The 25,884-nt window shown below is 47.5% G+C and overlaps 4 protein-coding genes across 7 annotated transcripts; 1 reads left to right on the top strand and 3 right to left on the bottom strand.

Moving 5' to 3' along the window:
* The first annotated feature begins 6 nt into the window (after nt 1-6).
* LOC125524179 (probable receptor-like protein kinase At5g20050) lies at nt 7-2,145 on the top strand. The gene has a single exon (XM_048689251.1). The coding sequence runs from the start codon at nt 247-249 to the stop codon at nt 1,612-1,614; it is 1,368 nt and encodes a 455-aa protein (XP_048545208.1). The 5' UTR covers nt 7-246; the 3' UTR covers nt 1,615-2,145.
* Nucleotides 2,146-3,391: 1,246 nt separating this feature from the next.
* LOC125521006 (wall-associated receptor kinase 3-like) lies at nt 3,392-9,150 on the bottom strand. 2 transcript variants are annotated; one of them, XM_048686045.1, is made up of 4 exons: nt 8,898-9,150; nt 5,285-6,181; nt 5,026-5,196; nt 3,392-4,847 (listed from the first exon to the last, which is right to left on the bottom strand). In XM_048686045.1, the coding sequence occupies exons 1-4, from the start codon at nt 9,070-9,072 to the stop codon at nt 3,655-3,657; spliced, it is 2,436 nt and encodes an 811-aa protein (XP_048542002.1). In that variant the 5' UTR covers nt 9,073-9,150; the 3' UTR covers nt 3,392-3,654. The 2 variants fall into 2 exon arrangements, with proteins under 2 accessions (XP_048542002.1, XP_048542003.1); XM_048686046.1 differs by lacking the exon at nt 8,898-9,150 and adding an exon at nt 7,161-8,016.
* Nucleotides 9,151-11,739: 2,589 nt separating this feature from the next.
* On the bottom strand, nt 11,740-18,367 carry LOC125523648 (wall-associated receptor kinase 3-like). Of its 2 annotated transcripts, none has more exons than XM_048688696.1 (4): nt 17,875-18,367; nt 13,673-14,575; nt 13,385-13,555; nt 11,740-13,213 (listed from the first exon to the last, which is right to left on the bottom strand). In XM_048688696.1, exons 1-4 carry the CDS (start codon nt 17,894-17,896, stop codon nt 12,021-12,023), a joined length of 2,289 nt encoding a protein of 762 aa, XP_048544653.1. In that variant the 5' UTR covers nt 17,897-18,367; the 3' UTR covers nt 11,740-12,020. The 2 variants fall into 2 exon arrangements, with proteins under 2 accessions (XP_048544653.1, XP_048544654.1); XM_048688697.1 differs by lacking the exon at nt 17,875-18,367 and adding an exon at nt 15,859-16,155.
* LOC125523649 (wall-associated receptor kinase 3-like) lies at nt 16,775-25,417 on the bottom strand. 2 transcript variants are annotated; one of them, XM_048688698.1, is made up of 5 exons: nt 25,184-25,417; nt 22,894-23,802; nt 22,598-22,768; nt 19,693-22,205; nt 16,775-17,209 (listed from the first exon to the last, which is right to left on the bottom strand). In XM_048688698.1, the coding sequence occupies exons 2-4, from the start codon at nt 23,771-23,773 to the stop codon at nt 21,022-21,024; spliced, it is 2,235 nt and encodes a 744-aa protein (XP_048544655.1). In that variant the 5' UTR covers nt 23,774-23,802; nt 25,184-25,417; the 3' UTR covers nt 16,775-17,209; nt 19,693-21,021. The 2 variants fall into 2 exon arrangements, with proteins under 2 accessions (XP_048544655.1, XP_048544657.1); XM_048688700.1 differs by lacking the exons at nt 22,598-22,768; nt 25,184-25,417 and having other exon boundaries at nt 22,894-23,264.
* Between the last annotated feature and the right edge of the window lie 467 nt (nt 25,418-25,884).

Genomic DNA, 25,884 nt, shown 5'->3' with positions numbered 1-25,884 from the left:
CGAAATTCCCCGTGGCGCGATGACATTCGTGTCGCGCCAAATCGGTTCTTGGTTTGAACATTTCCTCGCCTGTTGCCTATCCTATTCGAAATTTACGACTCCAGAGAGACCAGAGGAAAGCTGAAAAAATTTCAAGTTGAGAATGTCGTTATCGCTCTTTAAGATTTAGGGATCAACATTCAACAAGTCAAAACTGGGAGTATGACAACGTGAAGGAGCTCGGACGATGGTCAGGGATCAGGCGGGATGGCGAGCAGAACGGCCAAGGTGCTCGCCGTCGCGGTGGCCAGCACGGTGCTCGTGGCGGCCGAGGTCGCCCTCTACCTCTGCCTGCGCCTCTCCAGGCCCTTCTACCTCTCCACGGCCGCCGTCCTGGCCGCGACGGTCCTGACGCTTCTCCTCCTGCTCCACTGCACGGCGGGGCGGGCGGACCGCATGGCGGCGCGCCGGGCGCTGAACGACGGCGAGGAGCTGCGCGTGGAGTACAGCTACTTCCGCAAGGTGGCCGGGCTGCCGCGCAAGTTCTCGCTGCACGCGCTGGCGGCGGCCACGGACGACTTCCGGTGCGTGGCCGGGCGGGGCGCCTCGGGCACGGTCTTCCGCGGCGTCCTCGACGACGGCACCCCCGTGGCCGTCAAGCGGATCGCCGACGACCGCCCCGGCGCCGCCGGACGCGCCGACAAGGAGTTCCGGGCGGAGGTGGCCGCCATCGCCGGCGCGCAGCACGTCAACCTGGCCCGCCTCCTCGGCTTCTGCCTCGGCTCCCCGCGCTTCCTCGTCTACGAGTACATGGACCACGGCTCCCTCGACCGCTGGATCTTCCCTTCCCCCGGCGACGCCGACGCCGACGCCCGCCCGCGCGGCTGCCTGCCGTGGCCGCGCCGCTACCAGGTCGCCGTCGACGTGGCCAAGGCGCTCGCATACCTGCACCACGACTGCCGCTCCAAGGTGCTGCACCTGGACGTCAAGCCGGAGAACATCCTCCTCGACGACGGCTTCCGGGGCGTCCTCTCCGACTTCGGCCTCTCCAAGCTCGCCGGCAAGGACCAGAGCCGGGTGGTCACGGCGGTGCGCGGCACCGCGGGCTACCTGGCGCCCGAGTGGCTCCTGGGCGCCGGCGTCACGGAGAAGTCCGACGTCTACAGCTACGGGATGGTGCTGCTTGAGCTGGTCGCCGGCCGCCGCTGCGTGCGGCCCGAGGAGGACGGCGGGTGGTCGTACCTGCCCAAGATCGCCGCCGAGATGACCCGGGCGGGGCGCGTGATGGAGGTCGTCGACCGGAGGCTCGTCGGCGCCGACGTCGGGGAACCGGAGAAGGCGGCGGTGCGGCGCGCGGTGCACGTGGCGCTGTGGTGCGCGCAGGAGAAGGCCGGGGCGCGGCCGAGCATGGCGCGCGTGCTGGAGATGCTGGAGGGGAGGCTCGCCGGGGAGGTGGAGGCGCCGCCGCCGTCGGACACGATCATGGAGGACCTGCTGGCGCTCGGCCACGCCCGCGCGCGCGGCGGCGGGCCGTTCCGGCTGCCGTCGGCGGGCCCGGCCGGGAGGGCCGCCTCGTCGGCGTCGGTGCTCAGCAAATACGACTCGTTCGCCATGTCCTACCTGTCAGGGAGATAGCGCTCCTCGTCTGCACAGTCGAGTCAGCTCTTCGCCTTAACTGCATTTGTGGGTTGGTTGTGCTGACGTGGCATGAGGTTCGACTGTGATTAGTCAATTGGCTCGGCACCGCGGTGGCGGTCCACTTGTCACTTGTGAAGGAAAATTGGTAGGCATTGCCACATGGCATGCTGCGTTGTACTGAAGCGATGACTATGGAACCTCGGGAGCTGGGAGGATGAGACAAGAGGGCGAAAAACAAACGATGACTATTGAACCTCGGGAGCCGGGAGGATGAGACAAGAGGGCGAAAAACAAAATTAGGGTTAGGGTGGGCGATGAGGAGGCGGACGTCGGTGAGGGGAGGGTAGTCGATGGCACAATTTCGGTTAGCATGCCGGTTTGATTGTGCCATTTTCACGCACCTAGTTTTCTAAAGGTTGGACACAAGGTAATTTATAATTTGCTACAAATCGATTACTAAATGTTTGTTGAAATTGGCCTAATCTTTGTAAGGGTTGTTTGTTTTAAACACTGGTCTTTGAATCCCTAGATTATTGTCCATGATTCGCGGGCATAGATTCCTCTCGACGTTGAGGCTAGAGTTTGCAGGGTATGTCGATGTGGCAGTGGCGCCGGCTTACCTTTGCAATTGGGTTCCCCAGCCTCATCTTTGTCATGTTAGTGCACCCCTACAATCGGCTTTTTTTTGACAATCAATACCATATATATTATAGTAGCTAACATTACATGGTATAGATACATCATACATGAGCTGACTATAGTGCTTACAAAATAAAGACTAAAGGAGACAAGTAAATCTTCGACATCTTCAAGCCCTTTCTTCTTCCATGATACGATCTTGTACTTTTCTAAAGACAACCCTAGAACAATGGCAAAGATACCAAACCACAGACCTGTGAATACCAACGAAGGTTCTTCCATAATTTTAATTTTGAGCTGCAATGCCAAGGCTTTGTGCACGCACGCAGCCATTAAAGTAATCAACCAACATTGGCAAGAGTACCAACACCGATATTCCAGGGAAAAACAATCGAACAACTTGGTCGACGTCATTGGGAGCCGAGAGAACGAATCACCATTGTTGAGGACATAGTAGCCGGGACAGATATTGCGAGGACAATCCTCCTCGCGGCACCCGTGAGGAAAAAATAATCCAAAATCGATCTGGTGAAGCAAGTTCTGAAGAACAATACCTAGACAAATATAATCTTTCAACACCACCATTGACGCGGGGAAGGAGATCTCGTCGTCGAACCAAGGGCCGAAAATTACTTATTGTAGACGAAACCATCTCCATCGAAGAAGAAGACAGCTACCAAAACCCCAATCCAATCTATTGAGAAACACTAACTTTATTGAAAACTCCACTCATAGACCGAGTTCCCCACCCCTCCCGACGCCGGTGAGGCCGGCCGAAGGAGGAACAGACCTATGGTGGTGGAGACAGAGGTGGTGGCGGCGGCTAGGTTAGACGAGACCTATTGGATACATGACTCTTCCGGCTATGACCACTTCTTCTCCTCGACGATGTTTGGCACAACCATAGCCTTGATGACTTCTCGTCCATGATCAACAGCTATAAGCTAGCTCTGGAAGGAGCAACGAGCTACCGACGCATCGGGGATTTCAATGTAATTGTTTTATTTTCCAGAGTTGTTTATCCTGCTTATTTGATTAATAGATACCAATGTTATTTTAAGAAAAAAATCCAATTTGATCGATGATCGATCGGTTGCTGGGAACTGAATTTTCCCTTAACACTAACACTGGATTCTCATACTGAATTTTCCCTTCACACTAACCCTGAATACTAGAAGCAAGGGAACTGCATTTTGTGTCCCTTCACACACATTGCAAACTCCACACTGAAACACCAAACACACAGCAAATTACAACATCTACTTGGATACCTCTAATACAGTAGAACTACCTGTACATTTCTGCTGGACAGTGTATAAATCTTGGAAGCTCTACGCCTCTTAACGCACACATTTCCTCCTGGCACTACAACTCCCAAGGAAGGTTCAAATTAAACCATCATCTGGGTGCCTCCATGCTCATTCCGGACATGTCCGGCACCGTCGAGGGGGCTCCCGATGACGATGACGCGAGATCCCCGGGCACTGGAGCTGCTGCAGGTGGCATGTGCACGACCATATTTTCCGTCACGGCACGGTCCAGCACCAGCTCTTCCCTCCAGGTGCTTCGCAGAGCCTTCAGCCTATCGGCCACCTGGGTCATGGAAGGCCTCTCTTCACCCATGGGACCCAAGCACATCCTCCCGAGCTCGGCCACTTCTCCCAGCAGCGTCTCCGTCCCTGCGCGCACGATGCTCGGGTCCAGAATGTCCTCGAGGCTGTCCTCCTTCATCGCGAGCAGGAAGGACCGCACGAGGCTCTTGCCTTCATTGGGCCCGTCGTTATAGATCGCTGTCTTCCCTGTGATCAGCTCCAGCAGCACGACCCCGAAACTGTAGACATCACTCTTCTCCGTGAGCTGTCGCTCTTGCAGGTACTCAGGGTCCAGGTAACCAAGGGTGCCCTGCACCAATGTCATGAACTGGGCCGCGTCCTTGGGGAGTGTCCTTGATGCCCCAAAGTCAGTCACCTTCGCCATGTAGTTCTCGTCCAAGAGAATGTTCATAGACTTGACATCCCCGTGCACTATAGGGTGGTTCATGGACAGATGCAGATACGCCAGTGCTTCGGCGGATTCTTGAGCGACCCTGAGACGGGTGTCCAGCGACGGAGGTGGACTCCCGTAGCTACGATGGATGAACTCAAATAGAGTGCCATTTGGAATGAATTCGTAGACCAGTATGGGGACTTCCACCTCTAAGCAGCAGCCTAGAAGCCTGACCACATTCCGGTGGTTGGTCTGTGAAAGTATAATAATCTCCTGCACGAATTCATCAGTTTCGGCCACGTTCATTATCTTTGAGCGTTTCACGGCCACTACCCTGCTATCCTTCAGAACGCCCTTGTAGACAGTGCCATGACCACCCCTTCCCAGTTCTTTGCTCTTGTCAAAATCGTTTGTAGCCTTCTTCAGATCTTCTTGTGTGAATATCTTCAATGTGTCGACTTCTTTTGACATAATTTGGCGATATAATACCTGACCACCATTCTGGTCAAAGAATTTGTCCTTCTCTTCGGCAAGCTTCCTTTTCTGATACTCAGCCCGTAGAGCAAAGATACAAACCATGAGGAAGACAATACTGAAGGATATGCCTGAAAATCATGATAGTTAATCACCATCAGTTCAACTAGCGGCACTGTCCACGTTTGCCAAAAAACCAGTGCAACATACTGCGCCATTGGGTTCCATATAACATGCATACAAAGTGTACTTGGAGTTGTATAATTGGTACATAATATTTTGATTACTAACAAGTAACAACCTCATTACCTAAAACCACCTTCAACGCTTTCTTTGGGTCAGCTGGAACGCAGGGTATGCTCTTGGGATCATCGCTCCTGAATCCTGATGGGCATAGACAGATGTAGTTTCCATCGGTATTTCTGCATTTACCTTTGCAAGGATAGAAGGACTGGTTTGGAGGTTCGCACTCATTGATATCTGTCATTTCAAGGAAGTGAGGAGAATGCCAACATGGATCAACTGATAGAAAGAGTGTAGGTTGAGTCTGCAAGATGCATATACGTACCTTGGCACCCTCCTTGTAGGTAGGGATTGCCCTCATAACCTTGAGAGCACTTGCAGCGGTAACCGGGGCCATTGGAGACACCGATGCATTCACTGTTCATGGCTTGGCATGCATACTGTGATCCCATCTTGGTGGCTTCCGAACAACTTTTATTACCAACAACCCAATCTAGTACCAAAGGGACCCCCTCTGTATATTTAGTTGCAAAATTTGTAGAGATGATATATGAATGATTGAACTTGAACCAGTCCTCCTCAGCAACGAATGTGTAGCTGCATGGGCGGGAAGGCTGGGTGATAGAGTTGTATATTGTTAATGGTCTAGATCCGGTGCGAAAGGAGCTGATGTTTCCTGGAAAGGGGGTTTCGCAGCAACCCATGCCAACGCACTGTGTGCTACCATTCATGCTACTTGCGTCAGTGCAGAATGAAAAGCATGAGTTAACAATGGGGAACAAAACCTGGTTCTCGCCCTTGGTGATTCCTCCGATAAATCCAAGTGTAGCACAACCGATCGATATCAACTTGTTCTTGGTGTCGGAAAGCTTATGAAAAGGATCAAGTCTTAACCCATCCGAACCGCTGCTATTGGTGCCGTCGGTGTAGTTGCATTCCCATGCTATACGTGGATTCAGAACACGAATCTCGCCCATGGTAAGATTGATGTCCAGTATCCTAACTCTGGTTGAAGCTAGATATGGCCCACTGGCATTGCATGTGACACTAAAGGGTTCTTGGAAGCAGCCTTTCCCGGTGCCGAACGGGTACGGGATGCTGATGTTACCACACTTGTCTGGGCAGTCAGGCCGTGCCATGCGGATGCTCCCAGAGGACTCAGACCCATAAGCGGTAGTACTATGTTGCAGGGTGGTGGTGAAAAGTAGTAAGAGCTTCAGTCCTGTAAGGCAACGACCAAGTGATTGATATGAGTCATTTGGCCCTGAATAAAATAAAATAAATTCCAAATACTTGCTTTCTTCTAGAATATGGTGTTTCGTCATTCCTCCAAACACAATTAATAGGGGAGACCCCCTATAACCTCCGATTGTTTGAAATATATCAGTAGCTAGTTAAGAGTTTAGTCCACTATTACAAACAGTTTGACCCAACAATATTGGAATCAGATTTAGAGAGCAAAGGGTATAGCCCATGTTTGAAAGTAAAACATGGACTTTGAATGTCTATCTATGGTTTTCTCTGATTCCAGGTCCATATTAACCACAGAAGAATTGAAGCTCAAAATTAAACTAGGTGCGAAGAAACAAAGACTAAAAACTTGAGTACACAATGAATATGGACAGAATATATATTTAATAAATATATTAGTCACCTGTTTGTGGCTCTATGTGTATAAAGCTAAAATGATACATTATACCACATTCTTGCCCACTACGACACCACGTTTTTAGTGATTTATACTGGGTTTTTTTCCCCTGTTGTCCGATGACCGCTTATCATGTTCGTTCCATTTTACATCTTGAAACGAAGAATTGCAAGAATTCATCTTCTATGTAGTAATATATTTCTGTCATTTGCCATCGGAAACCAGCCTATATATTTCTTCCATGCCGCCACTCCATGAATCTGATTCCTACATGCAACACAGCAGTGAACTGAAAATCCCCTCTACGATGCAACTGAATGTTTCGCGGTTTCAGCGATGGAAGAAACGGCAAACTATCTATGTTGGGCTTGCTTACATCTCTTCTCCTAATTCCTAGTTCCTCCTAATCTCCTAAGGCTTCGAGTTTGCATTACATCAACGGTGCATGACAAACTCCAGCAACAGGGGGAAAAAATGCCCCCTGACCAGTCGCACCATATGCGTCAGCCCAGATAGACAAATCACTGCGCTGTGCGACTAGGGTTCGCCGTACCTTACAGGGCCTGGTAGCCCAGAGAGCAGCACGGCCGGCGGCTGAATACGGCTGCGGGGGAGGCGGGTAGCGTCAGATACCCGGATCCGACGTGGCAGTGCCGGTAGGAGGGGACAGACCACCGGCCGCGGAAGCTCGCCGGAAGCGGAGGTTCCGTACTGGTGGTGGTGCGCAGATGGAGCAGGCATCTGCATCGGCGGCGAGAGGCATGTCGCCGGCGAGGCGACAACGGCGGCTGGGGGTCACTTCGCTCTTTTTTTTTAGCAAAAGGGGGCTCAGGTCGGGGAATTGGGACATTGGGGCCCCTAACCTGCTCATATGGGCCAGGCCAAGCCTAACCGGCCCGGTACGGCCTTTTAGTGCTGTGTAGGCCTTTTAAGGTGTCTCAAAAAAAAGTGTAGGCCTTTTAAGCTTGCCTAAAAAAAGGTCTTTTTAAGCTGAAAATTTAAGCCTTTTTGGGTTATATTTTGACATTTTTACTGCTCTTTGCACCTTTTTAACACGACGGCCGGCACATAGATGTGTCATGACGGGCCACCCTTTTTACGTCACGTGCCAAGCCAATACCCGAGCCCAGGCCTTCGGGCCTGCATGGCACGACCGTTTTATAAAAGGGTGGACATGGGTTGTGCCGTGCTAGGCCTTTTTATAGGCAAGTTGTGATGTGCCGACCCGCATGGGCCGATGTGAAACATAGCGAATATCATTTTTTTTTGTGTGTGCAGAAAATTGTATTGTTATAAAAAAACAAGGGAGCACCTATGGATCATGCGACTAAACACTATTTTCGTTTTAGTCAATTTACGGTTCCTCCCTCTCAACTATACGATTTAAATCCAACACCTTATGTTCCTCTTGTTCTTCTTTCCATCCAAGCGACATGGTTCATCTTCCTCACCCAACCCACGATTTCATCCCCTCCTCCCCCAGCCTGCCCCCTACCTCACGCCTGGCAAGTTCCCCTGCCCAGCTCTCACTGGGGATGCCATTGTAGGCTGTCTCGAGCTCGAGGGCTGTCTAATCCTACCCACCTCCAGCGAGGTCATGGCTCACCCTCGTCGGCAAGGTTGCGACCATCACGGTTTGGATGGGGCTTTGCTCCACTTTCGGGCAAAGTAATTTGTAAATCCATGCAACTGAGAAGTAACTAGTATTGGATAGAAATAATCTTTTCCTAAAAAAAGATTATTATGAGACCCGGGTGAAGATTAGAAAATGAGAAAGTTACAACACAAGTTTTGAAGCTTAAATTGCAATGCTTAAATTGTAATGTTATTACGTTCACACGGGTGGAAAATGGTAACAAAAATTATACGGTTAAGTTTCAACTGTGTGTGTGTGTGTGTGTGTGTGTGTGTGTGTGTGTGTGTGTGGACACTTTTAGAGTAGAAATAGCACTAGGTTTATAAGAATAGATTTCCGCAGTTAGCATTTCCCCTTCCAGGAGTACTTTGCCATATATGTTGCCCAAATACCACATCTACACTCATCACAAGATTTATTTAGACCAAATCACAAATAGTTAAAGATCATGACACCCTTCCCAGAAAAAGAAAAAAGAGGATGATGGCACCCCTTCAACCAGCCACCCATAAGGCAAGTTAGGAAGCAAGAGGGCGAAGAGCAACGAACAAAAGGAAAACACCATCACAAAACTTCTGAAAAGGGAACTATACATGGTACATAGAGGGGACTGTAAGGGAGAACAAGCGAGGCCAAAAAGGAGATTCTTCTCACCCGCAGTCAGCGACCAGTCCATGATTGGAGCCGCCGGCCGGGTTTCGCCCGCTGCCCCTCCCTCCACCGGTGCCTGCGCCGAGGCCGCCGCGCGCGCGAGAGAGATATACGACGAGATGAACCAAGAGGAGGGGGAGGAAGGGGGAGCCGACTGAGCTGAGCTGCAGCAGGCCATCGCCTCACTGCTGTTTTGTACTAGTAGGATTAGCGACGCATTTTCAGACGACGAGTTGCCATCATGCTATTTAAGCTCAATCAATGCCTCGACGGTAACCTTGAGCTAGCAGGACCCCCTGGCTCGAAACCTGGTTCTGCAGGCGCAGGTCGAGGTCGAGGAGACCCGCTCTCCTCCTCCTCCTAGCTGGCTGGCTGGCTGGCTATTGACCCGCTCCACAGGATCATTGGCCACACGGGCCCCTGTCAAGCCGCACCTCAGTAACGGAAGAACGTAGCATTACTAAGTGAGTACTTTTTGCTAAGCTCTAGAGTGCATATCGGATTTTGGGCCAATATTCACCTTGAGAGCTACCGACTATATAGCACGGCAACGGATAAATTGCGCCAATCAAAGAAAAAAACAATCGCAGGGAATCGGCTCGCGGAAGCCGACTTGGCTTGGCGGAGGCTGGCTATCTTCATCAACAACTCAAAATCGAGGTGGTGCGGACCACTTCGGAAGCAGATTGACATGGAGGCCGACGCTCAGCGGCTGGCTGCGGGGGAATATTACCCGCGCAACTTGGCTTGACTCTTTCAATATTTCCCAAGACCGGGGTGGTTTAGATCACCTCAGATGCTTTTCGACCTGGAGCTCGGACGCAGGAAGGCACTATTCGGAAGATTTTTGTTGGACCAACTTCAAGACCGACAGCGACTGATGTAGACGAGCAGCTCGGGTAGGCGAGGTGCTGCTAGCTTGAATACCAGTTCAGAGGCTACTGATGGTGTCCTGGCTGAGGGGCTTCTCACCATGTCAATTTCATTCCTGACTTGGTGGGCTGGGCTGATGACCCCTAGTTGGTTCTGTCTAGGGCCATTTTGGGCAGCCCATGACACTCTACAAAGAAGACTCCGGAGGACTTGCCGTTCAAGACAAAGATTCCTCTTCACTGATGTAGCCGACTAAGAATCTTGTAATCCTAGGTCTGCAGCATCATATGTAAGCTGAGTCAGGCTAGTTGATAGAACAGATTACATATTACAATCTCTAAGTAGATATATGTACTCTGTACTACACATAAACACAAGAAACACAAGTAGGACGTAGTACTATCTCCTCGAAGAGCCCAGTGGTGGAGCCACCGCCCGGCTAGCCTGGGTAGTTGCCCGGGCTCGCTAGTTGCGCTGCATGCTACGATGGTGCTATACCCGGGCAACGTGCAGCTGGGCCAATGGGCTTCCATTAATTTTCTCTCTAGTCAACAGTACTAATTATTTAATTAAGCATTGACGGATGGGCTACGAGTACCCACGTGAGACGAGCCTACTTGTTCGGTTCGATTGTTCTTTCTTTTATTCGAGACGAGAAGGCAACCTCCCTGTGACTGTGACTCCCCATTTGTTTAGCTTCTATTTGAAAAATGGCGGCATCCTTCATCGATTAGAGACAGAGACAGACCTTCAGTGAGCGGAGGTTGGCCTGGGCGCGCGGCCGGCCGCGGGGGCGGAGCCGGAAAGCATCCACCCAAGATTCCGAGGAACGGTTTGCATCAACGGCCGCTTGTCCCCGTCGTTGTAATTAGGTGAGATTAATAATTTTTTTTGCGAATAGATTAATAGACTTATTTTGAGGTCACGACGAGGGGAATTGGTCATTGGAGATGATCACCATTTTTATGAGCTTAATCCTTCGTTTAGGGGTATGTTTTAGATAGTTGATGTTAATTTCAAATTTCGAATTATTAACTCTGAGAGATAAGGAGGTTCTTGGCACTGAAAGTACGCCACAACCACCATCTCATATTGCCTCGTGAGACGGTTGCAAGCTCTCTAATTTGAATATATTCACAAATCACAATACTTAATTTATATGAATTACAAATCCATTTTTATCTTATAGTGTCTTCTAGGACATTTGAATGGTAATTTGGATAGTTATATTTCCGCTGGCAATATGACGAGTTTGGCCGCAGGCCTGGTTTTATAACTTAATGTTTTCAAGTCTCAACTTCATTTTGGCCTATGAAACTAAATAAATACTTCCTCCGCCCCAAAATAAGTGTCAATCATTTAGTTTAAAATTTGTACACTAATTTAGTACAAAATCAGTGACACTTATTTCACTCTAAATTACATTTATATGATTTCTATGGTTATATTTTCACCACATCATTAATGTGGATTTGTGGTTTAAAAGTTTGATGTCGTTTTATATATTGTGTATCCGAACACCCGATTTTGGTTTCTAGGTTCTACACTCAGTCTCAAATTTGCCCAGACTTCACAAAAGTTTTGGCTCCGCCACTGGAAGAGCCCGAACCTGGATAAATCATGTGTCCTCCTGTGTCCTTCTTACCGTCGCTCCTAGACTCCTAGCTTAGGATCCCCTACCTCGATATCTGCCGGTTTAGGTTCCGTCACCTTAACCGCATTGCCGCTGCCCAAGATTTGATTTTTACTGCCAAGGAGCTGCGAGAAGAGGATCTTGAAGCAGAGGAGTAACAGTGTTCAGTCAATCAAACCGGGAGTATGAGCAAGAGTACAATTTCTAGGAGACTGCAGTACAATTGTTCTCTTTGACTGCAGTTTATGATTACTCCAGTGGTCCAGTTCAAAATTATGATTACTGCAGTGCCGGCCGACGGACCGAGCTGACCTCACCACCAAAACAAATTCCAATGCGTAGTTGAACAACATTGCATGAGAATTCTCATACTGGAAACTAGATTTTTGTGCTCCTTCACACTGACAAGTCAAATGTCATGGACAACTCCACACAGAAACACACAACACTGAACACACAACAAATTCCAACTTGTACTTACATAGTAATTGGTACCTCTAACACAGCACAGCTACCTGTACATATCTGCTGGACACTATAAACCATGAAGCTCTAAGGCTCTAAGGCACACACTTTCTCCTGGCACTACTGCTCCAAAGGAGGGATCAGATGAAACTATATCATCTGGGAGCCTCTATGCCCATTCCAGACATGTACGGCACCGTCGAGGGGGCTCCCGACGACGACGACGCGAGATCCCAAGGCATCGGAGCTGCTGCAGGTGGCATGTGCACGACCATATGCTCCGTTACGGCACGGTCCAGCACCAGTTCTTCCCTCCAGGTGCTTCGAAGAGCCTTCAGCCTGTCAGCCACCTGGGTCATGGAAGGCCTCTCTTCACCAATGGGGCCCAAGCACATCCTCCCCAGCTCGGCCACTTCTCCCAGCAGCGTCTCCGTCCCCGCGCGCACGATGCTCGGGTCCAGGATGTCCTCGAGGCTCTCCTCCTTCATTGCGAGCAGGAAGGACCAAACAAGGCTCTTGCCTTCCTTGGGCCCGTCGTTGTAGATAGCCGTCTTCCCTGTGATCAGCTCCAGCAGCACAACCCCGAAGCTGTAGACGTCGCTCTTCTCTGTCAGCTGCCGCTCCTGCAGGTACTCGGGGTCCAGGTAACCCAGGGTGCCCTGCACCAATGTCATGAACTGGGCCGCGTCCTTGGGGAGTGTCCTTGATGCCCCAAAGTCAGTCACCTTGGCCATGTAGTTGTCGTCCAAGAGAATGTTCATAGACTTGACATCCCCGTGCACTATAGGGTGGTTCATGGACAGATGCAGATACGCCAGTGCTTCGGCAGATTCTTGAGCGACCCTAAGACGGGTGTCCAGTGAGGGAGGTGGACTCCCATAGCTACGATGGATGAACTCAAACAAAGTGCCATTTGGGATGAATTCATAGACCAGTATGGGGACCTCCACTTCCAAGCAACACCCTAGAAGCCTGACCACATTCCGGTGGTTGGTCTGTGAAAGTATAATAATCTCCTGCACAAATTCATCAGTTTCGGCCACGTTCATTATCTTTGAGCGTTTCACGGCCACTACCCTGTCATCCTTCAGAATGCCCTTGTAGACAGTGCCATGACCACCCCTGCCCAGTTCTCTGCTCTTGTCAAAATCGTTTGTAGCCTTCTTCAGATCTTCTTGAGTGAATATCTTCAGTGTGTCGACTTGTTTTGACATAATTTGGCGATATAATATCTGACCACCATTCTGATCAAAGAACTTGTCCTTCTCCTTCGCAAGCTTCCTTTTCTGGTACTCAGCTCGTAGAGCAAAGATACAAACCATGAGGAAGATGGCACTGAAGGATATGCCTGAAAATCATGACAGTTAATTACCATCAGTTCAACTAGCGGCAGTGCCCACATTTGGCTAAAAACCAGTGCAACATATTGCCCATTGCTTTGCCATATGACATGTATATAAACTATACTTGGACTTGTATAATTGGTACAAAATATTTTGATTGCTAATAATCTCATTACCTAAGACCACCTTAAGAGCTTTCTTTGGGTCAGCGGGAACGCAGGGTATGCTCTTTGGATCATCGCTCCTGAATCCTGATGCGCAGAAACAGGTGTAGTTTCCAACGGTATTTGTGCATTTACCTCGGCAAGGATACAAGGACTGGTTTGGAGGTTCACACTCGTTGATGTCTGTCATTTCAAGGAAGTGAGGAGAATGTCAACATGGATAAAAAGAATATTCCATTCCACAAATAAAGCTGATAGAACAGAGAGTGTAGGCTGATTCTGTGAGACACATATATGTACCTTGGCACCCTCCTTGTAGATAGGGATTACCCTCATAACCTTCAGAGCAGTTGCAGCGGTATCCAGGGCCATTGGACACATCGACACATTTACTGTTCATGTCTTTGCAGGCATACTGTGATCCCATCTTGGTGGCTTCCGAACAACTTTCATCACCAACAACCCAATCAAGTACCAAAGGGACCCCATCTGTATATTTATTTAAGAAATTTGTAGAGATGACATATGAACGATCGAACTTGAACCGGTCCTCCTCAGCGACGAATGAGTAGCTGCACGGGCTGAAAGACTGGCTTGTAGAGTCTTTAAATGTTAATGATGAAGATACGGTGTTGAAGGAGCTAATGTTTCCTGGCAAGGGGGTTTGGCAGCAACCCATGCCAACGCACTTTGTGCTATCATCCGTGCTATTTGCATCAGTGCAGACTGAATAGCATGTGTTAACAATGGGGAACTCAAGCTGGTTCTTGCCCTTGGTGACTCCTAAGATCAATCCAAGTGTAGCACAACCGATCGATATCAACTTGTTCTTGGTGTTGGAAAGCTTATGAAAAGGATCAAGGCTTAAGCCATCCGAACCGTTGCCACTGGTGCCGTTGGTGTAGTTGCATTCCCATGATATGTGTGGGTTCAGAACACGAATCTCACCCACGGTAAGATTGATGTCCAGTACCCTAACTTCGGTTGAGGCCAGATACGCCCCGGTCTCATTGCATGTGACATTAAAGGGTTCTCGAAAGCAGCCTTCTCTGGTACCAAACGGGTACGGGATGTTGACGTTGCCACACTTATCTGGGCAGCCAGGCCAGGCCATGCTGATGCTCCCAGCAGACGCAGCGACATAGGTGGTAGTACTATGATGTAGGACTAGGGTGGAAGCAACAAGTAGTAAGAGCTTCTGACCTGTAGGCAATGACCAAGAGATGTCATATACATACCGATCTATGTGGGCTAGATGCATGTTATATTAGTGATATGGCCCCCAGAAAATAAAAGATTCATAATACATCATACAAGTCAATAAGAAATATTTAATTTATTTCAAAATATGTCAAAGCCATTCCTCCAGTCCAAACATCATTTAAGGAAAATCCCTTACAGCCCCAATCATACAGGACAGCTGAGTAGTCAATTAAGTTTGATCCCACAACTACAAATATTTTGACCCAGCAATATCTGAACTGGATGAAGAAAATAGAGTTAATTTCCTCTTATATAAAATTAAACATAAACTCTGCATGGGTTTCTGAATTTATTTCTGATTTCAAATCTTTTGCCATCATTTAAATTCAAATTTGGTATAGATAAAAAAGAAACAAGAATAACAATTCAGACTCCATGCTTCTTTATGTTCTCGTTCTAGAAACTGTAGGGAAGGTACTACCTCTGATTTGTATTTATTTGTCATTTGGGTTTGTATTTATCTGTCATTTGGGTTTTCATATGAGACTTTTCAGACGAAGCACCTCTATTAATTATTTATCGACATCAATTTTAAAATCTTAAGTACATGTGTACTTGATATGGAAAAAATATATCAGAAAAATAATTAAATACAATCCCGTTTGTTGCTCTATTTGAATAAAGCTAAAATGGCACAATTGGTGGGTGGAGATAGGATCAGCACATTCTTGCCCACTATGATACATCATTTTCATTTTTAGTGATTTATATTGGATGTTTTTGCTGTTGTCCCCCTTTTCATGTTTCCGTTCTATTTTACATCTTGAACCACTCTTCTTTATTTGAGAAATAACCTTCCATATAACAGAATAACACTCTAATCCCTATTTGGCACCGCCTATTTCTTCATATCACTGCTTCGCGATTGCTTCCTTACTCTGAAATCTCCATCTCAGCTCAACCATTAAGTGCATAAAAGAGGCTTGTCCCCCTGTTTCGAACGAATGTATCTAAGGCAGTAGTAAACTAAAAGATCACCGCACACAGCAAACTGATTCTATTCTTGTTCAAGCAACGCAAAATGTACGAATTATCTATATTGTGTGCTTCCATTACGCCCAATTTTCTTGTAAAAAAGACAGTTTCGAATTGGACGAGTAAAGTTCTTCTTCAACCTCGGAGTCAGCAGCAGGTCAACGACACAAGACGAATTCTCCAGCCAAGAATAAATAAAATCGCCTGAATCGGCGTTGTGTAGTATGCGTTACTAGGGTTCGCCGTACCTTACAGGGAGGGTCTGGTAGCCCTGAGCGTAGAACGGCGCATCGGCCGAATACGGCCGCGGGGGAGCGGCAGGGCGGACTGCGCGTGACGCCGGAGGAGGCGGCCAGCGCCGGATACTCGGATCCGACGTGCCGGCGCCGGCTGCCGGAACTCGCCGGAGGTGGAGCAGGACCCTGAGGTTCCCATCGATGGCGCCGGGCATCTCGCCAGCGAGACGGCAACGGTGGGTGGGGGGGTCACTTCGGTCAGGTCGGGTGGAGATGCCGGATGTTTACTCTCTTTTTTTAGAGTTTTTTTTTTGAGAGGATGTTTACTTTTTTTTTTTCTTCAACTGCCTTCGGGTACATCGGTCATTTTCAAAACGACATTTTGGAAGATGATAACAATTCGTGCCCGGAAAATATTATGGAAAAAATAGTACGATTTTTTTGAGGAAAAAAGGTATATTGTTTTTGTTTTGTTTTTTTAAAGTATATTGTTGATTGGTAAACAATCTGAAATAATGCAGCATTGGATGGTAACTTGCTTGGGTAATTATTTCATAGAAAGTTATGGCTCGCGCGAAAATCCAAAAACAAGAGAGGCGCCTAGCACCGACTGATCTAGCGCCGAATCAGCCTCGCGCACCATCTGATATGGTCGAGTTCTGCCGTCTAACATGTTTGCCCAAAACGACCTTTACTTTTGCTAATAAATGTTTCTTGTCATCGATAAAGTAAAAGGCCAGCTTCGGTAGGGGAGTGCCGCACCGTCTTGGAATCTCAATTTAATTTCTATCATGCTAAGAATGTGTTGTACTTCTGGTTAACTTTTAAATATACTCGGATTCTTTTTCACAAATAAAAAAAGAATCCCATTGGCATTTCTCTCTGACTTTGCCATGTTACTAAAAACGCCGCGTCTCCGTCGGAAATTGCTTTTGGAGGCCGAGCTCCATGAAGGTCTTCAAATGCAAAATTCAAAATTCGTATTTTTACATTTCAGAAAATTTCGAAAAAAAATACATACATGAAGGCTGAAACATATACAGACATGCACAAGTGTGTAAATTTTCATTTTTCAAGACGAAATACATTGAAATGAGACCTATGAAAAGAAAAAAATACGAGGTTTTTTAACACATGATACTATTCATCCGTCCAGACCATGAATTTGTCTTTTTCGTATAGGTCGCATTTCAATTTATTTCATCTTGAAATTTTACACACATACACCCCATATCCTAGTTTTTTATTCTAAAACCGAAAATTTTGAATTTTTCAAAAATCCGGCCTCCTTGGAGGCTGAGATCCAAAACACCATGCTCGCGTCTCCATCCTTTATTAATCCCTCTGTTCACTTTCATAAGCCCTTGTAGACATTTCAGACAGCATACAAAACAGGTCAATTTCAGTTGTCTGAAACGACTTATAAAAATAAACGGAGGGAGTAGAAGATTCAATAAGGATAATTGCACCCTAATCGCAGATAGTAAAAGGCCAGGCATGAGGTACTTCCTCCGTAAATAAATATAAGAGCATTTAGAACACTAGTCTAATGATCTAAACATCCTTATATTCTTTTACAGAAGGAGTAAGTTATTATTATTGTGGAAAAGAAAAGGAAATCCTCTCGAAGAAAAGAGGACATTGGTGCTGTGACAACAGACCCAGTGGCGGAGCTAGACGAAAGTCACTGGGGGGCGAAACGAAAATCATCAATATTTGGAGGGGCCAAATGTTAAAAAACTTCTAATTTATGTCTCCCTAAAAAAATTTCTTCAGAAATTGAGCCAAATATTGATGATAAAAAAGATATGTAGGACTACTATCGTTAAGAAAGAGGACCAGACATAGCTCCGCCACTGAACAGACCCGCTATCGTTAAGAAAGATATGTAGGACTACTGTAGTTTGTTCCACTGCCCAAGCACTCGAAATGGGAGCACCAGGTTGCACGCGCGGAACGAGCCTGGACGGCATGAGAGCGCTCTAGCAAGAAGAGAAAGAAGAGAAGGGACATGGTGGCGCTTCTTACCGGCGATCAGTAGCCAGACCATGGCTGGAGGCTGGAGCTTCCGCCGCCGTCGCCGACCCTCCACCCCCCACCACGGCCGGTGGCTGTGCGCGAGCGCGGCGCGCGGGCGAGAGAGAGGACCAGCTAGGGAGGTCGCGCTTATGTTATGTCATCTACGACGAGATGAACTGAGACGCAGTCAAGCAGCCTCCCCTCGGACTCGTACTGCTACTAGTACTGACCAAAACCGCGTGTGGTGGGTGGGCAGGAGGAAGCGGGAGCTGACCGCAGGCAGGTCATCGCCTGGCCACTGTTTTGGTACACTACAACTATAGCGCAGCTTTCTCAGCCGGTGTCGAGTCGTATAATTAAACTCGGCCCGTCAACGGCGTCGCCGGCCGGTGCCCGGCGTGACAGAATCCGGTGCCACTTCAACTCTGACCAAGGACCCGGTTTTTTTTTCTTTTTTTTTGTCGAGGCGACCCGCTCTTCCTCCTGGCTGCTGGTATTTGACCCGCTCCTAGCGATCCTTTCTCTTCAACCCCTCAAAAAGAAAAAAGAAAAAAAAACGATCCTTTCTCTCCTTTTCCTTTTTCGATTTTTTTGGCATAGCATGGCATTTTTTCTGTTGTGGCATGTCAATTGCCAACCATGTAGGCAACACCCCCTTCTATATCATGCCAATTTCCCCTGCAGCAGAATTTGCCGTGTTGTAATTTTCATAGCATGACACATTTCTCTCCGCGCACGACATGGCAAACACTGGACACATCATAGATTTGACGAGCGGCCCACCCCCATGTCTCTGCTTTTTGTTCTATAATGGAAGTTAGGGCAACTTTAACGCGGATCATCAAACCGATCAAGTCACCGCGGCGCTTCGCTATCGACGGGAGTGACGCCTACCATTGAATGAAATATTCCACCTAAAAATGACTCCTATACAACTTATTGCGGCGAAGTGAAAAAAAATATGCCACAAGGACCTATCAATTTTACCGGTAGGAACTTGTTGGACCGTCTTATTGGGTCATTTTGATATATACGCTACTCCTTAATTAATTTTATAGCCCTTTCACTCAACTAATATGTTAGATTTGGATTTGGTTCGATCGGATCAAGGATTTCTTAAGGAGCTCTCCCATTCAATTGAGACAATAGATTTTGAATTTGATTCATGATCTTGACTGGGTCAACAATTTCTCAAATTAATCGACAGCAGCCAGCCTAACTTTCGTGCATCCTCTCATCACATAGAATTTTTTTCTCCTAACAACACCATCTTCCCCACTCGCCAAACCAATAATAAACAAGCGAACCAACATGTGGTTGGATGGTTAGAGGGACAGTGATATCTCTAGCCCATCAGAGTTCAAGTCATGGTGCTCGCATTTATTCTTGGATTTATTTCAGAATTTCCGGCGATGAGCTTGACGTTCCCGTCGACGAGGAGGCGTCTACGGTGAATTCGTAAATCGCTTGCGTCTGTATTGTGTTAAAAGAACAAAAAACCGCACATCATAGTCTTTAGAAGATTTATGCGAAATGGCATTCTGAGTCACAGACGGGAAAAGAGCATGACATGCACCCCTTGTCCTCTCAACCACCACGGGCAACTCCTCAATCAAAAAGGGAAAAAGTTGGGAAAAAAGAAAGAGGACATTCTCAACGCAAGGATTCATCATGCACGTACGAGCCTGCCTCTAGTAAGAGTGAGCTAAAGGAAACCATTGCAAAAACTTGAAAGAGAAAGACCATGCATGTATGAAGACTGCAAGCGGAAAGCAACAGAATTAAGTGTTCCCAGGCGAAATGAGATTCCTCTTACTACGTACGTACCCGCAAGCAGTGAGCAGCCCATGGCTGGAGCCGCCGGCCCGCCGCGCTTCGGCTGTCGTCGACCCTCCCTCCCTCCCTCCCTCCCTCCGCCGGTGAGCAGCGAGTGCCTCCTTGTGCCTGTGTGGGCCGGCGCGCGAGAGAGGGGGAAGCAAGCAGGGAGATATATGGCGTTTATGTACGATGAGATGGGATGAACCAAGAGACGCGGTCATAGTCAAGCAGCGAGCCTCCCCCTCGGAAGCAGTAGTAGTACTAGTAGTAATCAGAGATCCAAAACCGTGTGTGGGTTGGGCCGCAGGGGGAGCTGACCGCGAGTCATCGCCTTATAGTACTGTTCTGTGATAGCAGTAGTATGATTTGCGTGGTGCTTTTTCAGGCGGCAAGTTCCTGTCACCTTCTTCCTTCTTATTTTTTTTTTTTATTAAACTCTGTAGTATCGATTCAATGGTGACGCTGGAGTGGTTGAACATGGACATATGGCGCTGCTCGTGTCTGTGTGCTCCGTGAATCATGACGCTGGGTTTTTTCTTTGTTGTCCAGGAGACCCGCTCCACCACGCACGTGCCCCTCCTCCTCCTAGCTGGCTATATATTGACTCGCCCCAAAGGATCCATGCCCAAAGTTCAACCTAAAATACGATGATCCCGCCTTATAATTAAACCCGGTTGGAGACTTGGAGGGAGTATGAATGAGATAGTTAGCTACTATCCTACTGCTCTGATTGTTTGCTTGCAAACATATATGAACTTGTGGTCGTTGATCGCCCTGAAAAAGTTGGTGACAAAAAAAAGAAATCGATGCATCAGTTGTACAGTAGCATTAATTAATCAGTATTTAGGAGTATCATAAAGCTGTCGATAACAACACAAAAAATGGGGACAAGGCGATGTGCTACATTTTCGACAGGGTCACTCACCACCAATGTTGGGAAGAAATAAACTTGAAATTTGACACAATTCATTCATAGGAACACAAAATTCAGTTACCATGACAGAAAGAAAGGACCTTGAGATTTGACACGATTCAGAGTCATATCATAGGTCAGGAACACAAAATTCAGTTAGGCATGCATAGTTGAGCAACATTGCAAACTGAAATCTGGTGGTCCATGTGCGAATTCTCATACTGAAAACATGAAGACTGAGTTTTGTGTTCCCTCGCACCCGAAACTGAGAACTCACATGCCGCATAGCCCGTCGTGGCAAGCTCCACCGATGAAACGCAGAACACACACAGGTCCCATGAGAACATTTACTTAGCTACTTGGTACTTCTAGCACGGTAGATTCATTTGTCATTTTTGGTGAAAGGCTCAAACGTAACTACTCCATCATCTGGGCGTCTCTATGCCTATTCCAGACATGTACGCCTCCATCGAGGAGGATCCTGAAGACGGAGGGCACCAAGCCGCCACAGCCGCAGGCGACGAGCACACAACCAGACACTCTGTTTTGGCATGCCCCAGCGCCAGTTTCTCCCTCCAGGCGCTTCGCAGGGCCTTCAGCTTGTCGGCCACCTCGGTCATGGAAGGCCTGTCCTCACCCCTGGGGCCCAAGCACATCCGCCCGAGCTCGGCGACTTCTCGCAGCAGCGCCTCCATCCCCGCACGCGCGATTCTCGGGTCAAGGATGCCCTCGAGGTTCTCAATCTTCATGGCGAGCAGGAAGGATGACACGAGACTCTTGCCTTCCTTCAGGCCATCGCGGTAGATGGCCTTCTTCCCCGTGATCAGCTCCAGCAGCACGACCCCGAAGCTGTACACGTCGCTCTTCTCTGTGAGCTGCCGCTCCTGCAGGTACTCAGGGTCTAGATATCCCAGGGTGCCCTTCACCAGCGTCATGAACTGGGACTCGTCCTTGGGGAGCATCCTCGACGCCCCAAAGTCCGTCACTTTCGCCATGTAGTTGTCGTCCAAGAGGATGTTCATGGACTTGACATCTCCGTGGACTATATGGTGGTTAGTGGACAGATGCAGATAGGCCAGCGCTTCTGCCGATTCTTGAGCGATCCTGAGACGGGTGTCCAGCGAGGGAGGTGGACTTCCGTGGCTACCATGGATGAACTCAAAGAGAGTGCCGTTCGAGATGAACTCATAGACCAGTATGGGGACCTCCACCTCTAAGCAGCACCCTAGAAGCCTGACCACATTCCGGTGGTTGGTCTGTGAAAGTATAATTATCTCCTGCACGAATTCGTCGGTCTGCTCCACGTTCATGATCTTCGAGCGTTTCACAGCCACTACCCTGTTATCCTTGAGAATGCCCTTGTAGACAGTGCCATGACCCCCCTTGCCCAGTTCTCTGCTCTCGTCAAAATCGTTTGTAGCCTTCTTCAGATCTTCTTGAGTGAATATCCTCAAAGTATCGACTTGTTTTGACATAATTTGCTGATATAATATCTGACCACCATTCTGATCAAAGAATCTTTCCTTCTCTTCCGCCAGCTTTCTTTTCTGATACTCAGCCCATAGAGCGAAGATAAAAACCATGAGGAAGACAGCACTGACGGATAAGCCTGAAAATAATGAAGGTTAAATACCATCAGTTCAACGGGTAGATATTGACCACATTTGGCTAAAACACAATGCAGCATGTTGCTATACACACCCTTTAGTCTGCTGTATGACATGAATGCGAACTGTTCATGGACTTACATAACTGGCATAAGAAGTGCAAAAGAGATTTCAAATTACTATATTTAAGCAGTGTGGTGCACAACAGGTGTGCAATCCTTAACTATCCCATTACCTATGACAAACCTCTGAGCTCTGTACAAACCGTACTCTAGTTGCCTAGTTGGCCTTGTATGACTCGCATAAAAAAGTACAGAAAAGCTTTTTGTTTATGGTCAATAAGTATGTGAACATTTGGTGTGCAAAATATTTTGATTGCTTATAACACCATTACCTAAGACCACCTTCAGTGCTTTGTTTGGGTCAGCTCGAACGCAGGGTATGCTCCTTGGATCATCGCTCCTGAATCCTGATGGGCATGAACAGGTGTAGCTACCGTGGGTGTTTATGCAATTACCTTTGCAAGGATACAAGGACTGGTTTGGAGGTTCGCACTCATTGATGTCTGTCAATTCCAACTCGAGGACGTGAGGGGAATTTCAACATGAATCAACAGAAATCACATTCCATGAACACTAAAACTGACAGGAACAAGAATATATATGGAATTTTGGCGATGCATATTCATACCTTTGCACCCTCCTTGCAGATAGGGATTGCCCTCATAACCTTGAGAGCAGTTGCAGCGGTAACCGGGGCCATTAGACACATCAATGCATTCACTGTTCATGGCTTGGCAGGCATACTGTGATCCCATCTTGCTGGTTTCAGAACAACTTCCATTACCAGCAACCCAATCAAGTACCACAGGAACTCCATCTGCATATCTACTTGCGAAATCAGTAGAGCTAGCATATGAAGGATCGAACTTGAACCACTCCTCCTCAACAACGAAAGCGTAGCTGCACGGGCTGAAAGACTGGATGGTTGAGTTGTATATATCTAGTACTGGCATGGATGTGGTGTTAACGGAACTGACATTTCCTGGAAAGGAGGACTGGCAGCAACCCATTCCAGCGCACCCAGAGCTATTATCCACATTACTTGCGTCAGTGCAGTATGAAAAGCATGAGTTAACAATGGGGAATTCAAGCTGGTTCTTGCCCTTGGTGACTCCTACGACCATTGCAAGCGTAGCACAACCGACTGATGTCAACTTGTTCTTGGTGTAGGAAAGCTTATGAGAAGGATCAAGAATTAAGCCTTGCGAATCACCACCAGTACTATTGGTGCCATTGGTGTGGTTGCATTGCCATGCTATGTATGGGTTCTGAACACGAATCTCACCTAGAGTAAGATTGATGTCCAGTATCCTTACTTTGGTGGAGGCCAAATATGCCCCGCTCACATTGCATGTGACATTAAAGGGTTCCTGGAAGCATCCATTTCCGGTGCCGAACGGGTACGGGATGCTGACGTTACCGCACTTGTCTGGGCAGCCGGGCCGTGCCATGCTGATGATCCCAAACCCAGCCCCATAAGCGGTAGCACTATATTGCAGGGTCAGCATGGCAGCGACAAGTAGTAAGAGCTTTAGACCTGTAGGCAAGGGCCAAGAGATGTATCATGTACATATTTATCTATCTACTCTGGATGCATGTTTATACTGTCGCTATGGGACATTTGGCCCCACAAATACAAAAAAAAATCCTAATACGGCGAGTGAGTAGATAACATATATTTGCTTTCTTGCAGAATATGCCAAAGCCCCTCCAATCCAAGCACCATGTAAAGAAAATGTCATAGAAGTCCATTCATAAGGAATACATCAGTAGTTAGTTAAGAGTTTGATCCCACTAGTACAAACGTTTTGACCCAACAATATCTGAATCAGATGAAGAAAATAAAGTTAATGCTCGTCTTATATAACAAAGCATCAACTCTGTATGTCTCCCTTAGCTATTATTCTCTGATTTCAAGTTTTGTTTCACCATACAAGAGTTTTAAGTTCACATCTTCATTATGCGTCTATGCTGGGGAGCAGGCCAAAAAGGAGAAGTCTGCAGTCCAGACTCTAGACTCCATGTTTCTTTCTATCTCATTCTAGAAACTGTCGGGAAAATATTACCTCTAATCCAAAAAATATATATGGCTTGTTTCAGTTTATGACTTTGGATTTTTCTATGCAACTTTTCAGATGAAATATCTAAATTAATAGTTTATTGGCATTGATTTTACGAATTTATAACTACATAAAAACTAAAACAAGTAGCAACTAGTTTGTTGCTCTCTGTTTATAAACCTAAAATGGCACATCGGGTGGCTGGGGATAGGACCAGGGACCACCACATGCTTGCCAACCACAACACACAGATTTTAGCGATTTATTAATGGATGCATTTTCTTTTTCTATGGTCCGAGCAGCCCTTTTCATACTTTTGTTCCATCTTGCATGTTGGAACGAAGAATTTGTAGAAATAATCTTCTACGCAACAACTAGCACTCTAACCCCCCATTCGCCACAGGAAAAACAGCCTATTTCTTCCATCCCACCATCTCCTGAATTTGGTTCCTTACATGCCATCATCACTCTGAAACCACCATCTCAGCCCAACCATCAAGTGGATAAAAAATCGTTTTGCTACTGATTTCACATGTACGTAGTCAACTAAAATCCACACTAACCTGTAAAATGGTTTTCTCTAGCAATATAAAATGTATGCACTATCTATTCTTGTGCTGGCCATGTGCGCGCTGGAAAAAAGTATTAGGCAATTTCGAACTGGATAAGCTCCTGATTTCCCCAAATGCTCGGAGCTTGCAGAGTTGCAGTGCACTACAACAACGGCACACAGGATAAATTCCCCAGCAAAAAGTAAATAAAATCGCGTCCCAGGCCCGGTCGATGCGTCGTGCTCGAATCACACGCGCCAGCTCCGATAAGCAAGTAACTGCATCGTACGGCTAGGGTTTCCCGTACCTCACAGGGCCTGATAGCCCGGCGCCGTGGCACGACGGCGGGTAGTGTCGGGTAATCAGATTCCGCGTGTCGACGGCGGCTGGAGGAACCATGGCGAGAGGCGGATGGGGACCCGGCGGTGCCGCACTGGTGGTGGCGGCGCGGGCCTCTGCGTCGCCGTCAGGCATCTCGCCGGTCTGGCGTGCTGGGTGGGGAATTGGGAGAGCTCCTTTTTTTTAGGGGTTATTTGGGAGAGCTCCTAATCGGCGCCTGTAGCGCCAGTTTTCATTCTAGCGCACAGAGCATCCCCCACTGGGCCAGCCCATTTGCGGAGCCTGTAACGGGGGCGGAGTACCGTGGGGTCTGTGTTGCGTCTCGAATGTACTGCAGCGACCTCAGTCTTTGTAGCGACACGGGGTACTGTAGCAATTCGAAACGAGTTTGCTCGTTTGAAAAAAAAAGAAAAAAAGTCCATGCATTTTTTCCAAATTGTTCATGAGTTCAGAAAAGGTTCATGAATTTCAAAAAAAGTTCATAAATTTGGGAAAAATGTCATGAACTTTCAAAAATTCCACAATTTTAATGGTGTTCATGAATTTTTAAAAATTGCATGGATTTGAAAATTGTTCATGAAAACTAAAAAATCTCAAAATTGAAAATGTTCATAATTTTCAAATAAGTTTACAATTTTAAAATGATATTTAAAATTAAAATAAGAAAAA

The sequence above is a fragment of the Triticum urartu genome, chromosome 7, assembly GCF_003073215.2.
Source record: "Triticum urartu cultivar G1812 chromosome 7, Tu2.1, whole genome shotgun sequence".
Taxonomy (NCBI): domain Eukaryota; kingdom Viridiplantae; phylum Streptophyta; class Magnoliopsida; order Poales; family Poaceae; genus Triticum; species Triticum urartu.
The sequence above is the reverse complement of the archived record's forward strand: the minus strand, read 5'-3'. Positions and strand labels throughout refer to the sequence as shown.